An 18,164-nucleotide genomic window follows, 5' to 3' on the forward strand; every position below is an offset into this window, starting at 1 on the left:
GGCAGAAGCTTCTCTCATTCACTGGTGGTCGAGGGAAATGGTAGGGCCTTTCTGAGATAGGCAGTTTCTTACAGTAGTAAATATACTTGACCACTATCTAGCAGATGCCGATTACCCGGAGGAGCTGGACAGCTCGCACGGAAACCTGCACATGCGTGCTCCCAGCAGCCTCCTCACGCTGTCCCTGGTGAGTGGGTAACCGGTCCATCCAGACAGTACGGTGTTCCTCACCTCTAAAATGAAATCAACTACGAAGCCACAAAGGCAGAGAGTGTGACTGCTTACTGCCAATGAAATACGCCCATCTGAAAAGGCTACCTACTGTGTAATCCAATTATGGGCCACTCTGGAACAGGTAAAAGGAAGGAGAAAGATGATGGTCAGTAGTTGCCAAGGGCTGGCAGGAGGCAGGGAGGAGCAGGCAGAGGAGGACTCTGGCAGTGAAACTATTCTGTACGCTACTACAGTGGATAAATGCCACCATACGTTCTTTCAAATCCACGGAATGTACAACACCAAAAGTGACCTCCAATGGAAACCGGAGGCTTCTGAGTGCAGTAATTCATTAACGTGCGCTCCTAAACGGACACAGGGATGTTATGAGACAGGGACAAGAGAGAAATATGGGAAATGTTTCAATCTGGCCGGAAACCTGAAACTGCTCAAAACGTCTTAGGGTGGGAGGAAAAAAAAAATAAAGTACCAACTCCTGAGGAATCCTGATCCCAAGCAACCTCTAATCTTGCATTTTTTACAGGAACATTGTATGAATGGAATCCCACAGCCTGTGAGCCTTTGGGACTGGCTGTGGTCCCGCTCCACGGTGCACATACACCCCAGTGCAGTCCACCATTTGCCCCCCGAAGGCTGGCTACGTGGCATATTTCAAATTCTGGCTATTACAAAGAAAGCTGTTAGGAACATTTAGGTACAGGGATTTTTGTGAACGTATGATTTCATCTTTTAATCTGGAATAAATGACCTGAGTTTTACAAGGATTTTTCCTGCATTTAATTTTAGAGAAACTCAGACCATTGTGAAAGAATTATTCAAAATGTACTGAAGTGTGCTAACCTATCATTTGACTTTTGGTACTGGAGACTGAAAGCAGCCCTTTTATCTCAAGATAGGGGTCTCACACACTGCTACACTGACAGCGGCTGGGCTCGCACATGCCAGCTTCGGCCTCACCTCAGTGCTGACCAGCACAGGCCAGGCAGGTTGGATGTTCACTGTCCCCTGCAGGTGAGAGGCTTACCCTTAGGGGCACGCCTCGCAGGCGGTGGGAACGGGAGGTGAGTGAGGCCTTGTGGGAGGTCCTCGCACTCTCCACAACAGGCTGGCTCACCCACTGAAGGCTCCCAGGGTGAGCACACACCGAGCTCCAAGGTCGGAACTCGGGTACGGATAACCCAAGGTACTCTGAAGACAGTTCCGTCAACAGCGGCAAAAAACCCTCAGCTACTCTCCACAGCCAGGTTCCCTTTCACCTGGAAAAAGGGACGTGTGAATATCACAGCCAAATAAATCTGAATTAGCGAAGAATTAACACACTATGTACTTTGTCGGAATTCATTTATTTAGAGATCAAACACAGCCATTCAAAATTGTGAAACACATTACACAGAGTAAGGTTGGGGAATTTAAGTGAGTTGTAATATTCCACTTACAGTAATAAATATTTTTAAAGAAGCAAATGTAAATTTTTAAAGGCTTCATCAGGCACTAATTACACATACAAATAAGTTTCTATCTAAATTAACTTTCATACTGCTTGATTTCTAGGTTGAAAGACTATGATAACCTATGTATTTCAATTACATGGCAGTAAATACAAAAGCACTGAACATCTGGTGACCTGTGAAATGCTCCGTGAAGTTTATGCTACAGCAGTCCAGCATCCTCCCACTCTCGGTGTACAGACAGAACACAGGCTGAACAGCAGCAAGACATGCCCCGTGAAGTACCCACTCCTACTGAGGTGCAAAATCAATTATGCACTTGTTATTTCGAATAAAATTATTTCTTCATGTCAGAGATTAATGCTAGTGTGGGTAGACTTAGAATTTCCTAGCTTTGCACTGATTAGCCATTTAAATCTGTGCTTTAGTTTCTTCACTTTTAAATGAAAGAACTGCACTTTTACTTAAGGAGCTACTGAAGACTAGCGTTTTACAGTTTCTTCCTGCCTTGTCAAATTTTTACCACCTTTTGACTTTCAAAACTAACTTCTCTTTTTTAATCTATGATTATCATTTTAAAACACTGTCTACACCCTTCAGAGTTCCTACTGTCTCCATTACGCCTACACCTGCTGCACGGCTTTATAATGGCCACAAAGCAAAGGTTCATCTGGCTGGTGAAAGTCGCTGGATCCACCCAAGGACACTCACCATCTCACAGAACACTCAGGCCAATGCTCACTGCCAACAAGCTGGCCCGTGAAGACGGTGCCTGAACTTCTCACCACTACACTGTTCTCCACTGAGCCAGCGCGCTCCCTGTTCAAGCCCCTCACCTGCATATTGAGGGAAAGTCCTGACAAAATGTAAGTAACTTGCATTCCTCAGACAACTCAATGTAAGTGACCTGTTTTATAATTTTAGCAAAACCATGTTATGTTCCATGCAGGCTTCCATAAGGCAGTACATCAAGTATTTCAAAAGGCAGCCATACATTTACTTTTATGCTAAGACAGTTTATACTCTTTAACAAATTTAAAATCACACTGTCAAGCATTTTGTTTTTACTGTTAATTTACTTCTGATTCATACGTACTCCTCATCCCACATATAGAGAGCGGAGGCTCAGCCTCCCAGTGTCCACTTCTCCTCACTCACTGCCACACTCACACGCTCCTCCGCCTGTGATCACACTGCGCGTGATTAATGCACTTGGCAAGAAAACAACGAATAAAATGGCAAGCAGTAAAATCTAATTCATGCCAGAACAACACTGGAGAAATTACACAGGAAGCACACACACACAACTGTACAAAAGTTGGGAATACTGCGAATTTCCAATGAGCATGAGCCAAGTAGAAGCTTCATGCCAGAAACCTTGTCAGTCAAAGTCACGATTTGTAAGAACGAGCGGCGCCACCAGTGTCCAAACGTACAGCACGATGCCAATCCAACTGGAGGAGATCTTCACCCACACGGCTGTCCACTGGCTCTTCATTTCACGTGAAGGCTCGTACCTGAGGGTTGCGGGAGAACACAGGGAAGGGGAGAGGGTCATCAGTGTCAGCACGCAGTGCAGTCTACATGCCAGCAACACGCACAGCAGAACGGGGTCTGCTGCCTTGCCCCCCACGTGGATCTCGTAGCTGGGCCAAGGTAAAAGTCAGTGATGTCCTTTACCGGAGCGCAGGGTACAGGACTCTGAGGTGGCTCTTTCGTACAGAACCTGGCATTTTGTACATGACTAGGTAGAAATGGAACGTGAACTCCGGGTGAATAAGGTGCACGGTCTGTCCGCAAAGTCCCAACCCAATGTACCATCTTCCCCACTTCCCTTGCCTTCTCAGAATTAACAGAGTGCGGAGGACCCGTGGCAGATTTCTGTGTTCAATCTTTTTTTTTCTTTTATTATTTTAAAGAGTAAAAGAAGGGTAACACCGTAATAGGGGGGCTTACCGAATCAATCCTTTTGATCTATACTATTATACCTGATAGACAAAGCTCTGAATTACTGAGAACTATCTGGATTTTTCTAGCTTAACATGATGTAATATAGGAATTTAAAAAACTGTTCTTTTCAGTAATAATCACTTAAGGGCTGCCCTCAGGAAAACACAGCAAGGTAATTCTTTTCTTTTGCCAGTACTGAAAGTAATTTCACATACCATTCAAGGGCATCATGCACTTAAAACTACTAAACTGTACATTTCAATTTGAATCTTACACAAATTATTCTATAATTTAGATAATATGATTTTTAAAAAGGGAACTACAAAGTTCCGCATTCGTCTTCCCAGAAAAAAATGGCATCTTCTATCAGATCAGTTAGCAACACACATTTCTATGAAGAAATTTTGGTTTTATAGTTTTCCATTAATACTCTTTAAGATTTGGAACTGCTCCAACGTTTGTGTTACTGGTAACACAAGAAGTCTTCATTTCTGTCCGCGGTCTCACCATTCCCTTTAGCTGAGCTGTGAACAGTACGCCCCATCAGCCTGGAAAGCACTTCACGGTGCAGCAGGTCTCACGACAGAATCACACACACTGCCATGCAGGCTAGTAAGTACCTGTACCAGTTGGTCAGGGTCATCATGATGTACAGCGAGGCCAGGAAGAGCATGAAGTGGAAGAAGGAGTAGCTGTACGTGACGCCGTCCCGCTCGTTATCCACAGCACGGTGAGCACTGTCGCCGTCCTCCAGGGACCCGTCACTCCGGGCTCCAGCGTCTTCTATCAGAGTCGACTCATCACTTGTAAGCGTCAGCTTATTAACCTGACTGTTGTTCGAGGTGCGGATGCTGCGTGAGAGCAAAACCAGAGAAATCATTCCTGAATCAGCAGCAGGCTCCCCAGTTAGCACTTTGGTCATGGTTTCCATTACCTTGAATAAAAGACGCACAACAGGAAGAGGATGAGGCCTATGACCCCTTGAGCGTGCCACCACTGGACAGACTGCCCCTCCGGGCTGGTGCTCGTGGTGTTGAAGCCAATGATGCTCAGAAGACTTGGGTTACAATTCGTTTCTGTAAAAAATTGAAAGGCAAATTACAATGTTAGGGTATCAAAAACCTTTGTTTATTCGGGCACCAATTTTTTTTTACCTCATATCCCTGGAAATTCAAAAGCTTTTTCTGGAAAAGGCACAAGTATAACAACAAAATACTTAAGAATAATTTTTCTCTATTAATAGGAAGATTTTAAGTTTTTTAAGTTTTATACTGCAAATATAGAAGTGTTCAGAAAAGTTAAATCATTTAATTTTCAAACTTCTGTAAGAACAGAGATACATGAAAACTTTATTAATCGGGAATGAGTAGAATTCAGAGGACCTCTCTGAATTACTAAAATTCGAGAAGAGTCAAAAGCAGAATTAAGATGTTGTAAGCCATACCGCACTGACTTTCTACCACATATTGTGAGATTACAACACAAACTTCATGAAGTTTATCAGTTTGTCAAAGTGTACTACTACAAACAGAAAGCTTGCACACAAAACCAACAGCAACTGCTTTGTGGAAATGACTATGAAGGCCTAACAACTATTAATGCCTATCTGATCTCTCTGCTGTTCCACAAGAATTAAAGGAGGACTGGTAAAGTGTTGACAAAACGCCAGGCATATTCTTCGCACGAAGCCAGATCTGTCAACGTCTACCTAATAAAAATTTAGAAAACTAAATTTCTAAAAATATTTTAGAAATTAAGGCTAATTTCTAAAGCAAATTACTAATAAAAGAACACTGTCTTTTTTTCTTTAAAATACGAATTTCTCTTTCCTCAAATAACATATACTGTACTGGCCCATGGACTGCAATATAACTGACCTATAATGTGATTCAAAACCCAATTATATTCCATTGCAAGGCAGTCAGACAAAAAGAGTAACAATGTGAAAAATTAACTATACTAGAATCAAAATGATTTGAAGAGATTTTATTTCTTCCTATGTTTTTCCGGTAATTTTTAATAACCTTCCTATAATTCTGTTAAGGAATGAAGAAAGTGAGTGAAAAAAACAGTACTTCCACACTCTATTCTGGAAGACTAACTTTTAGGTAGCTTAATCCCCGCAAAATGACTATCTGAATAAATGGAAGCACCGAGGGCTAAAACGTACCTGGCTCATTGGTCATCGCAGACCAAGTCAGATACATTGTGTAGACCGTGATTACTGAAGACTGCAACAATCCAGATCTTGGTTGTGACTCCTACAAGCAAAACATTACGCAACACAGATAAACAGGCTGACGCGGTTCAAGATGCACGCAAACTGAGCATGCTCTGCGGAGCATACCTGGACCCTGGGCAGGATGGACAGCACAGAGGCGCCCACGCAGAGCAGCATATTGACGCTGATGAAGGCCTTATTTTCTGAGCAACTGGCGGGATGAGTGTAGTATACAAAGAACAAGACGACGGCAACTAAAGACAGCAGGTAATTCAGAGCTGTGGCTGACAGCAAGGCTGTGAAAAAAACGTAACTAGGTTTTGTCACATATACTAGAGATTAGGCATGTGACTTGTTTTAAAAAACAACATGTCATTTTACCCAAACATGTAACTAAAGTAGCAGCGTTATTCAGGCTACAAAGCAGGGGAGTTGGTTCTGAATCTTTTCACTGAAGCGTGTTCCACAGAGCTCACTATCGCATGTTTCCAAACCGGTAAGTGAGGAGTGCTCACCTTACCATGTACAAACCACATTACTTTAAAATAACCAGGACAGGAATAGTACTTCAAGTCTTTAAAGGGCCATAATCACTCCGCTGTAACAAGGTAGGCTGCTAAGAAACAAGTCCACAGACTGAAGTTTTCCCTCCTCAAATGAAACCTTCCAAAAACATGTATTGCGCAAGGGTAAACTTCATTATTTACTAAGACAACCTAAAATTCTTCTATGTCAACTTCGAAGCACATAACATGCTGAGCCTTTGCGCTAGTATGTGTGCCATGTGGAAGTATATCGGTAGATCCGTCTCACTGATGAGATCCTCCAACTATTTATTGAGTGCCTACGATGTTCCAAGCCCGGGGACACAGCAGAGAATAAAACAGACAGAAACCTTCACATCAAACTCTTTCTTAATGAATAAGGCTATGGAAGTAAAGTTTCCAAATGACTAAAGATTACTTCTCTGAGCACCAAACTGGTTTTACTTTAATCACTGAAACCAATCGTCACCAACGAATTTTGAGGAAAATGTCAGGCTAAAGATTCAATGGATTTGGCTTCTACTGTTTCAATTATTTTGTAACTGTTAGCTGAAACCCAGACAAAACCAAAACTTATAGCTTCTTTTGAAGAAAAAAAAAAAAAAAGCAACAATGAGTTTAGTTCCCCTGAGCAGTAATGATGCACTAGAGGGCAATCACGGCTGTGTGCGTCACAGATCCCTCCATCTGCACAAGGGCTGAGCTCACTAGTCCTTCCACCTCTTCCCTCACTTCTCCACCTATTCGGCCCCACTCAGCATCTGAACTCTGATGCACACTTCCAAGTATAAGAGGGCACACACTCACGAGTACAAACAGGTGAGCATTAATTACACCACCACAGGGATTTCCTTAGGCGTTACTGATGCACACCAACGACTCTTTTACAATCGTATCGTATGTCTTCAAATCTTTATACTGTGCCTTCTCTGTTCGCATTAACTGTACCATTGTATATTTATTTCTAGTGGTTTTTTTCCCTACTTTCCCTAAGAAGTTGTGCTATAAAATGCACAAGGTTCCAGAGGCAGGCCTTGAAACATTTACGTTAGCTACTCAAGTTGTTGTAGACTCTTTTCTGGTGTTTATGTGCATTCCCAGTTAATCTGTCAACAGATTTTTAACAAGTTGTGAGTACAGTAAAATAGGTATGATGCCACCAACAAGCGGAAAACCTCTTTGAGGAAATTAGATCATGAAAATCCCAAATGATTTCCCTATCTGTCCTCAGCAGAGGGCATGACGTGCAAAGCGTTCTGCGCAGGCAGAGCTTACCTGCATACCAGCATCTCGAATTCCCTTCCTCCATCTTTTCCACCCACGACTCATTCCACGAATGGGCAAAGTCAATCAGCAGGACCAGCTGTATGAGGATGAAGCAGAAGGCGCCTGCCATGCCCACGTAGAACCACACTGGGAGAGAGGGGCACACGCACGAGAGGGAGGACCGTTATTTTTATTACTCACTTTTCACAGACACTTTCCAATAAACAAAGGGAAGGAAATAATGCTGTACGTAAACGCCTTGATTTGTAACGAGGGACAAAAAAATTTAAAACAAAACAAAAATAAACAGTTACAACTCCAGGTAACAGTCATTCAGTTTCCTTGACACAACATTAGTCTCATACAATTAAAAAAAATATTTTTTACCTGTTGTAAATGTCCCTTCTGGAATGAAGAATGCCCCAATAATAATAGCAATTGCCGCAGCAAATTTAAAGAACCAAAATCTAAAAACAAATGCAATATTAATTACTAAACACTCATACAACAAAGAATTTTATACACGAGAATTTTTAAGAGCACCTTAAAGCATGGCTATATTTTATGTAACTGTTCTGTTCTTTGTTAGAATCACCTCAAAATCAGACTATCATGTAAACTATTTTTAAGACAGTTTTAAGATAGCTGTATTTGTCACTAAATCCTATGCGAATACCGTTCTATTTCACAGGGTTATCTAGTAAGTGAAAGTGTGAAGTGCAGTGCACAATGAATAGTTTTACTAAATACATGATAAATGCCTCCATCCAAAATAGAACTTAAAACCATCAGAGACTAAAAGCACGGAAATAAATCTGCCACAGCACAATTCTTCATTAATATTAATATCCCATTTGTTTTTCTCTCCGTCTCCGGTAGCTCATGCTAACAGATAAGCAACAGCAGATATTTTTTGTGGGGAAAAATATAAACATAAAATTGCAAACACTCCAAGTACTAGATGCGGTGCTTCACGTTAAAGGAGACTGACAACTGCACGTTAATGTTTCCTTCTCAGCTATCCAGAGCGATCACTCAGAAAAGCAACATACTGTTCCGGACTAAGTTTTCGATCCTGGCTACATTTTATTTCCGGGAAACTAAGAGTTCCATGGATAGGGCTGCTCCAACAAAACTAAACATACACGAAGAGCTCCACTTGCCCAGTAAGAGTCACAGATGTACAGAGCGATTTTAAGATGAAAGAATAAAACATTATAAATCAGTTATCCAATCAGTGCCCCAAAGCTATCACTATCTGAGGTCTGATGTTCTCCAGTTGAAACGGGATTTCCTTACCTTACTCACAGACAAAATTCTGCAAATTCTGTTTATTTTGCTTTAAAGTTTCTTCGCTAGATCCAGAACTGCTTAGAACAGGCCAGCGGACTGGGAGAGGCTTATTCGCACACTTACCCATTGTGCACGGCAGCTCTAGGGTCGCTGCTGCTCTTCACCTTGATCATGAGCAGAGACAGGAGGAGGTAGAACATGGCCAGGCCAAAGCACAAGCGATACACGGCTTTGTAGCCAACCAGAATACTGCAGGGAACAACGCCTTTCTCATTCTCACAAAATCCAGGAATCTGGGAAAACAAAGCAAGCCTGTGATCCGTATTTTTCCACTAACTAAAAAGGCAAACTGAAATCAGTTTTAAGAGTCTGAAAAGCTAAAGTTTGCCTTATAGTTTATAGTGAATATATAATCAAAATAAACTCTTACATTTTAATTAGATAAAGAAAGTAGTTAAAACTCTCCTGAACAGGGGCCAGGGGAGATAGCTCAGAGGCACAGCACCTGCCTGCCAAGTGCAAGGTCATGAGTTCAATTCTTTGTACCCAGAAAAAAGAAAAAAAAAAAACTGTCCTGAGCAAATGAATTGCCAACGCCAATGCTAAACTGGAGGCTTCTTCTGAGGTGTAGACTCATTCTAAATCAAAATGCTGGGTGTGGTGGCACAGGCCTGTAATCCCAGCACTCAGGAGGCTGAGGCAGGAGGATCTCTGCAAGTTGAGACCAGCCTGGGCTATAAAGTGAGCTCAAGGCTAGCCTAAACCTTGTCTCAAAAGGACAAAACACACACACACACACACACACACACACTTTAAAATTTACACTCTAATGTGAGACAGTGAGAAAGGAACTCATGCGCTCAAAGAACCACAGTGGCTGGTGTGTTTCCAGAACTAAAGGGCCCAGCAGTGTGCTGCTTCAGCTCATCTCAGGTTCTGGTCTCATCCTGATTAGGAACGGGTCAGACCTCACAGTAAGTGAGCCAGTAGTTTTCTACTTTAGAGTCTTGAAAAAGACAAATGACCATTTCAGAAGTCACACTCTAAGAGGCTGGGGCTAGGCCTGAGAGCTTGCCTACCATGCATGGGGCCTTGCGTTTGAGCTGCAGCACTACAGAAGTGAAACACACAGCCGCGTTGTAATCAGGGCATGAAAAGGAACTGTGAAGTGAATCAAGTGCGAGTGCTGTTAAGAAGCACAGATATGATGCCTGTGTGTGGGAAATGAATTCTTTCCTCCCGCTTCCTCCAGCCCAGCACACTGACATAACACCTCGTTTTCAGTATGCTAGCTATGTACTAGCTGTTGGTGCAGACGACTTCTGAGCTTTCACCTTCCTTACCACACACACACACACACACACACACACACACACACACAGTCCTGTCAGCCCAGAAGCCCCACCACCCCCAAAGCCTGCGCACTCTCCTGGTTCTCCCTCCCTGCTCCTGCAGAGGATCTCCTTTCACCAGCAGCTCTCTTAGGGAGCCTTTGGCCGAGTCCCAGCGCCTGAGGATGCCGCCTGAGGATGCCCTAGCATCAGCCTCCTCTCTGCCCGCGATGGTTCATCTCAACTGTCAGCCTGACAAAGCTGAGAAGACAGCACCTACAAGCCCCGTCAGGAGCCCGTCTGGGTGGGCCGGGTGGGGCAGAGAGGGGACCAGGTGTGGCCGCGGGGACCATCCCTGGTCCCTGGGGCCTGGTCTCTGGCCCACACTCCTGGGTTGCTCCTCTGCTCTCTATTTCCAGCACACCATGAGTGCAGCACCTTTCCTCCACCATCCCTCCCCCCATGCTGTCCACCTTGAAGCCAGTAGAAACCACAAGCCCAAGTGAGCCTTTCTCCTTTAAGCTGTGTGTGTCAGGTGTCTCGTCCCAGCAACGCAAAGCTACAATCCCTAAGACAGGCTCTAGCTCTGCTTTCTCTTGAGTTACAGTCCCATCTTCTACTCCCTGCTGGATCCATACATTGTCACGACTACCTGTGTATCTGTACCAAAAGTCCCTCGGCTCAAATCCTAATCCTAATGGAATGGTATGACGAGATGGGACCTCTGAGCAGGTTAATTAGATCATGAAGACAGCACCCTCATGAACAAGGCCCTTGTCAGAAAAGACAGGAGACAGCTTGCTTTTCTCTAGAAGGTGAGAATACAAGATGACCATCTGCAAAACAGGAAGGCCATCACTACAGCTCAGTGATGCTTGACCTGACCTTAGACTTCCAACCCTCAGGAGCATGACAAATAAATTTCTATTGTTAAGGTATTGTTAAGCACAGTCTACGGTACTCTTGTCACAGCAGCCTGACCTATGCCATGTACGTACACGTATGCAGTGCAGTACCTCCAACTCAGTATCAGAGACTGAATTTACTATGTATTTCCCCATCTCTTTCCATAATCTAACTCCTTGAAACAAAACTGAAACAAAACATGTTTTTTTTTCTGACTTGGTTAACAGCAACCCTTCTCTTTCAGTTTTCTAGGGTCAGAATCTGGTTGTAACTGTATGATTCCACCAATATTTGAATGCCAGCCAAACACAGTCAACTCTATACCTATAAAATCTAATTCAGGTTTTCTAACAGCCTCCATAATTGGTTGACTTCTATCCTAACTACCAGATCAATCTTCGTAAAGCACAGATACTTTGCTCAAAAACCTATAATCATTATGCTTCTTAATTGTTATGGCTAATACACTGTATCAACATGAGAAGTTTAGAAGTTTAATTAAGTGACTCAGCTGGGAGCCAGGGTCCTTCCTTAGTAAATATCCTGAGCCTGTCTGTGCAACAGGAGGGCATGGAGACTATGTGACTCCTACACGTGCCATGGGACAGACAGCCTGCTTACAATACAGTATAAGGGAGGAAAAGAGGCTTTCTTTTCCCACCTTTTTTGCTATTGTTGCTTTTGCTCTCTTCTGCCGCCATGAAATGCTGCCCTCCACCACGTGCCACTCTGCCTTGGAGCCAGCTGATTATGGACTGAAACCTCTACAGACTTTGAGCAAAATAAACCTTTCCTTCCTGAATTCTGGGCATTGGGTATTTTGTCTCAGCAATGACAGAAAAGTGACCAAGACACTAATTTTTCATATCTACATACAAAAGCTTTACTTATTTTCCAAATGCCCCTTCTTCAGGAAGAAAAAAGTCCCTCTCTGCATGACACTGAGATTCTGTCACCTGTTTAAAATTACTTCTTTCCTCCTTACACCACAGCATGTTTTTTATACCACCATCACAGCACGGAACACACCACCTAACATGTAGTCTCTGTCTTTCTTATAAGCTAAACTGGGATTTCATAGCATCTTCATTCTCTCTGTAATACTCCACAGAAAGTCAGTCATCTGCATATTGTACAGTGTCAACGAATCAGTAACTAAGAAAAAATGATTAACCTTATTCAGCTGTTCTTCCATTCCTGGTATCAACATGACACAAGCAACACACACTCCGACAAGCAAGAAGAGTGCGTAGATCAGCCTGGTGACTGTGGAGTTGTTCCCGCTGGGGCAGCATCGGCACAGCAGACAGGGCGCGCTGCCACACAGACACGGGATCTGCGAAAGAAAGAGGAAGAAGACAAACCAAATCACCAAGGACAACATTATAGAGTTTCATTTATATTACATACAAACTGTAGAACACTTTAGTACATGTGGTAAGGATAGAGCAAAGTCAAAAAATCACTTGTCCTCCACAGTGAGCAAAAATGAATAAAACTACATAAAACAACACAGGGAAAGAAATAACCAGCAGCAACCAAAATTTAGCTAAGAAGTGGAAAATTCAGCATAGCACAACTGCGAAGCTCATCTCCATCCCTGCCTCTCAGCTCCTTGATATGAACCATAATAGTAAAAGTACACGAAATTCCAAGAATTCCCAACCCAAGAAGAGAGAAAAATGGTGAACTGGTAATCTTTTTTCCTCTGCTGACTATAGTTGTGATGAAAACAATGAAAAGGACAAGTGCAGTCAGGTAAAGGGGGGGGCTCTAATTAACTCTACAGTACCGGGTGGGGGCATGCTCTTGTCCAGGAGAGGTGAACACAAAGTCTATATATTTCCCAGGGGCTGGGGATTTAGCTCAGCGGCAAAAGCGCCTGCCTGGCAAGTGCAAGGTCGTGAGTTTGGTTCCCGGTACCGGAGAAAAACCAAAAAAAAAAAAAAAAAAACAAAGTCTATATATTTCCCTAAGGGCTGAATTCCACCACTCTGCCCTTCTCCTGGAGGCAGAGAAGCTGGAGGAGAGAGACTACTGCAATTCCAGAACTATAGCTCTGGGGCAGAGCCTCAAATTTCAGGAAGGGAGTGCTGTGGGAGAGAGACATTATCGCAGAAAGAAAGTTAGACCAGAACCACTTCATATTAAGCTTCAGTAAGACAGACATAAACTTCCTAACAGCTATATAAACAACTTTAGCAAAAATCAAAAATGCTCCCTTAGGACAAAAAAAGAAGACATTTAAAATGAAAACTCAGGCTGGCGATATAGCTCAGTGGTATAAGTGCCTGCCTGGCAAATGCAAGGTCCTGAGTTTGATCCCCAGTACTGTAAAAAAAATAAAAATTTAAAAAATAAATAAAATGAAAACTCAGTAAGAAAAAGAAGTCTCCTACTAGAGTTTCGTTTAAGCTGTAGAAAAATAACAAAAAGCTAGCAAATGAAAAAGGAGACTTCAAATAAAATGAGAACCAACAAACGGGGATTACAAAGTGAAAGAAAGAATCGAGAAGGGGAAATATAGATTAAGTTTATTATCAGGAAACCGCTGAAAATAAAATTACTGACAGTGAGAGTTGCTTACGATAATTAGGTAAAATGAAGCAGCGACCAGACTTGACAACTGAGAAAAATAAATGAAATTGGTATTTCCATGAGTAAGCAATTGAGGTAGTTACTTCTGAGTGGGGACGGGGCGAGCCCTCGTGGGGCCTGTCCTCTTGCCCGGGGAGCTCGTGAGCGCAAGCAGAGCCCAGCAGTCCACCTGACTGGACGCCACAGCGCAGGGACTCAGGAGATTAAGTGATTTAGGGTTTCTAGGGCAGAAACTTGGAGAGGACAAAGCTACCCAGACAGCAAATGCTAGCTAAGCACTCATCAGCCCATGCATTTGAAAGAACACTTAAGGGGTTTGCGCAGCGGGCGTCTAGGAATTCCCACACCCAGGATAGAAGACCTTATAACCCATGGGGCACTGGGTAGTGAAACCGCCCTGCAGGAAAGGAGCCCTAAGACTAAGGATCTACTCATTTCGCTTTTTAAAAAAGCCTAGAAACGACCATCAAAAAATAACAAATTTTCAAGTAATTCATTTTTGTCCAAGATTATCTCTTACATATATGTAAGCGTATCCACCCCTCACCAAAGTAAAATTTAACATCTGACATCTAATAAAACATTGGGGGGCATAAGAAGCAGGAAACACAATCCACAGCAGGAATTACTGAGCTCAGGGCCAGGAATATAGCTCAGCAACACAGCACCAGCCTGGTAAGCACAAGGTCCAGAGTTCGATCCCTGGTACCAAAGAAAAAAATGAGCTCAAACCAACCTGGAACTGACACAGGTGACAGTGCATTCACAAGTCTTGTAAAACTAATCGACTCACACGCTTAGAGGAAAATGCGAGTATGTCAAGGAGAGATAAAAGAACCATCTCCAACTTTACCAGATGAAAACATTCAACCCCCATAATATCCATGAGACAGCAGAATAGATTAATAAATCTGAAGACACAGCAATAGAAATGTTCTAAAATAAAAACATAACCAAAGATCAGGAGACTGTTAAGACAAGTAGCTTAATTTAAGGGCAAAAATAAAGAGTCCTTCTGAGGAAGTAATTGTCAAAACTCCCCCAAATTTAATGAAAACTATTAAACTCACAGAGCCAAACTCAACAAAGCCCTAGCAAAATATTACAAAAATGACACCAAGTAACACTGTAACTGGTTACTACCCAAAGAGCCTTATGGTGGATAAAAAACCCCATCATTTTTCTAACGAAAATACCTACTTCAGCATAACAGCTGGTTGCGCCTCAGCAGCTGCGCTGGGGGGGAATACAGGACTCAATCTTTGTGTTCACCCACCTGGTACAGCGAACAGGAAGTACGCACACGTGCAAAAGTGTACATGGGTGAGTTTTACCCATGGTATACACCAGAAATACATTTTCGTGTATTTGTAATTTTTACTACATGTTTTCTTTCAATTTTTCTTATACAAGTAGCCCAATTTAGTACAGTGTCAAATGAAAATCCTCTTCTTCAGCTTTGCGAGGAAGCTCAAAGTGAGTAACCAGGTGACTCAGCTACTGATGACGACTTGGATCCAAGCAAGATACCACAGAGAAGTACAGAACGAAAACTCAATTCAGATAGGAAGAAAACAGTAATGTACAAACGTGCGACTCATCAAAATGCTACAAAATGGCCATGTAGACCTGAATGGCCCAACATTAGAAGTAGGTCAGAAAATGTTATTAGGTTCTTGCCACGAGTGAAATCCCTTAGACAGAATCCAGCACTGCAGGTCAATGTTGGAAATCGTTTGTAATGGATGATGCTACAAGATGTTTTGAAATACAAGTAAAACATCGTTTATGCATCAATAGTAATATTCAACAATACATTTACCATGACATCTCACTAGCTCAACTAAAAGCCCTCATAGCAGGTCTTTATCATTCTAATTGTGCTAATCAGAATCTAAAGAATTTATGAGAAAGTGACAGATGGGGCATTGAGATATTTAGAACAATGACAGTCAAGAGATTTGGTTTCTTTCAAAACTGCCTAGTTTCAGCAACAAAGAGACCCTCTAGTAAAAAAGGAAAAATCTGACAATTTGGCTTCTATTCGCTCAGTTTTTGAAGGCTTTGTTTTGAACTGTCAAGCAATTTATACACTGTCTGAATACAGCGCAATTCACAAACAACTTGCATCAGTTCATGGTCATTGAAAGTTTTGGCCATATATGCCAAATACACCTTCCAACATATGCCCTGGTAGACGTGAAGACATTCTACACCTGTAATTCAGAAATTCATCCTGGAACTCAGGCACCAGGCCCTTATTTGTGCGGTAATATAACATGTGACTTTGCAAACAGACTTCTTGCACCTATTTCAAAAATAACCCCAATGTCACATTTGACCTATAGATGTTATACTGCTGAAAAAAAAACAAAAAAAAGTTGACCAACACAGGAACTATTTGTAAGAACAAAGTGGAGATTCCTGAAGAAAGGTTCCAAGTGCACAATAGAGAAATGTATAGTACAATCTTCGGACTGGCCTCTTACATGGCAAAGAAAAACAAAGTACTGATACTGTCAACATTACACCATGTTGAGAAGTACAGTTAAACTGGGTGAGGTGGTGCACATCTATAATTCCAGCACTCAGGAGGCTGCAGCACGAGGATCCTGTGAGTTCAAAGTCAATCTGGCTACACAGAGTTCCAAACTAGCCTCTACTACATTATGCTAAAGAAAAACAAAGTAATATTGATACTGTCAAAGTTACATCATGATGATAAGATGAGCAGTGAAGCTGGGCATGATGGTGCACACCTGTAATGGGGGTGGGGGATCCTGTGGGTTGAAGGTCATAGGTCAGCCAGTGCTACAGAGTGCTTTCAAGGCTGGACTACTCAGTGAGACACTGTCTCAAAACCAAACTACAAAAAAAGATCAATAATGAATCTTCAACACCAATGATGCCAGAAATGGTCACAATCTCCAACAAAATGAAAGGTGGAGTAGATGCTGTTGACAAATTATGCAGTAACTATGACATCACTTGAAACACAGTGTCGGCCAATGGTTGTGCTTTACTCAATCCTAAACATGTCAGGCACAAACAGTGTCATAGTTTACAAAGAACATAACAAGCACAAAACATCATGGACAAGTTTTCTTAAGAGGATCCGGACTGGAACTGATAAAGAAGCAATTATAACAGAGGAAGAACAATATGTATCTGCCCAAAGAAATTAGCAAAAGAACTCTGGGGCAGGCTGGTGAACAGACAGGTGAACATCACAAGAACCTCTCGAGAAAACAGAAGACCAGCAAGATGTCAAGTATGGGCTATCAAAGAAGACAGAAAACAAAACACATACGCTGTCAGTATAAACGAGTCTTGTGTATGGAACACACTGTTCTCTGGTGAAAACTGCCTTAGGTGTGATAACTGAAGTAAAGGTTATTTTCGTAGTTCACTTGTATTTGTAGTCATTGTAGTTCAAATAAAAATGTTATTTTTTAGATTTAGTAAGCAAAACAGTTGATGTACAAAATGTTATTTATTCTAAACACTCATTATGTTTCTTTTGGTAAGTGCAGTGTGTAACAGAAAACTCCTAACAAAAGAGGAAGACCAGAGAGGTTTAAGTACTGCCTGCCAATGGGGAAAGAAATGCTAAGCACACGTGTTGTCATTGTAAGCAACACTTATGCGTGGAACATGGTGCTGTCATGTGTGAAGACTGCTTTAGGTGTGATAATTGAAGCAAAGATTATTTCTGTGGCAAAGTTTTCTTTGTAATTTCATTATAATTCACACAGGAATTTATTTCTGCTGTTATTTTTTAGATCTCGCAAGCAGATAAACTGTGGATGTTGAAAATGTTGATGTTTATTCTACACACTACATATTAAAAATGTAGTATTTTACTGTACTGATATTTTCATGTTAAGTATACATTGTTTAATATAATAAAACTCATACAATTAAAATTAGTAATTCATTAATAGAAATACTCCTAAAAAATAAATGTAGGTGTCATACATCCCCCATAAAGCACCTTTCTAGAAATTTACCATGTTAATGGTAACCAAAAGAGTCTTAACAGGTAAGAAAATAAAGTCATGTTACATACAAAGGAACAAAGAAAATCACATTTCTAATAAAGAACACTTCAAGCCAAAAGTCAGTACTGACAAAATATAAAGAAGTCTGCATTCAGGAAAATACCTTTCAAAAATTAAGGAAAAAGAAAGGTTTTTTCAGGCACAGAAAAAAAAAAAGAAAAATTCAAAACTAGCTGACCTAAACTGCCAGAAATGTTGAAGGAAACCTTGGCAGAAGAAAAACTGTATCAACAAAAACTCAGACCTAGGGGCTGGGGATTTAGCTCAGCGGCAAAGCGTCTGCCTGGCAAGCGCAAGGTCGTGAGTTCAGT

At 41.9% G+C, this 18,164-nt stretch overlaps 1 protein-coding gene across 1 annotated transcript in view; it reads right to left on the reverse strand.

Annotated features, from left to right (window-relative positions):
* Positions 1-1,558: 1,558 nt before the first annotated feature.
* Positions 1,559-18,164, reverse strand: part of Serinc1 (serine incorporator 1) — a 20,725-nt gene continuing 4,119 nt past the window's right edge. Inside the window, exons 2-10 of the mRNA XM_005389150.2 lie at positions 12,369-12,530; positions 9,081-9,250; positions 8,052-8,131; positions 7,674-7,811; positions 5,980-6,149; positions 5,803-5,893; positions 4,567-4,708; positions 4,253-4,483; positions 1,559-3,199 (exon numbers count right to left, since the gene is read on the reverse strand). Coding sequence (XP_005389207.1) covers positions 3,064-3,199; positions 4,253-4,483; positions 4,567-4,708; positions 5,803-5,893; positions 5,980-6,149; positions 7,674-7,811; positions 8,052-8,131; positions 9,081-9,250; positions 12,369-12,530 — 1,320 coding nt within the window. The 3' untranslated portion in view covers positions 1,559-3,063. The remainder of the gene's footprint in view (positions 3,200-4,252; positions 4,484-4,566; positions 4,709-5,802; positions 5,894-5,979; positions 6,150-7,673; positions 7,812-8,051; positions 8,132-9,080; positions 9,251-12,368; positions 12,531-18,164) is intronic.

Source organism: Chinchilla lanigera, unplaced genomic scaffold (genome assembly GCF_000276665.1).
Source record: "Chinchilla lanigera isolate Chin_1 unplaced genomic scaffold, ChiLan1.0 scaffold00035, whole genome shotgun sequence".
Taxonomy (NCBI): Eukaryota; Metazoa; Chordata; class Mammalia; order Rodentia; family Chinchillidae; genus Chinchilla; species Chinchilla lanigera.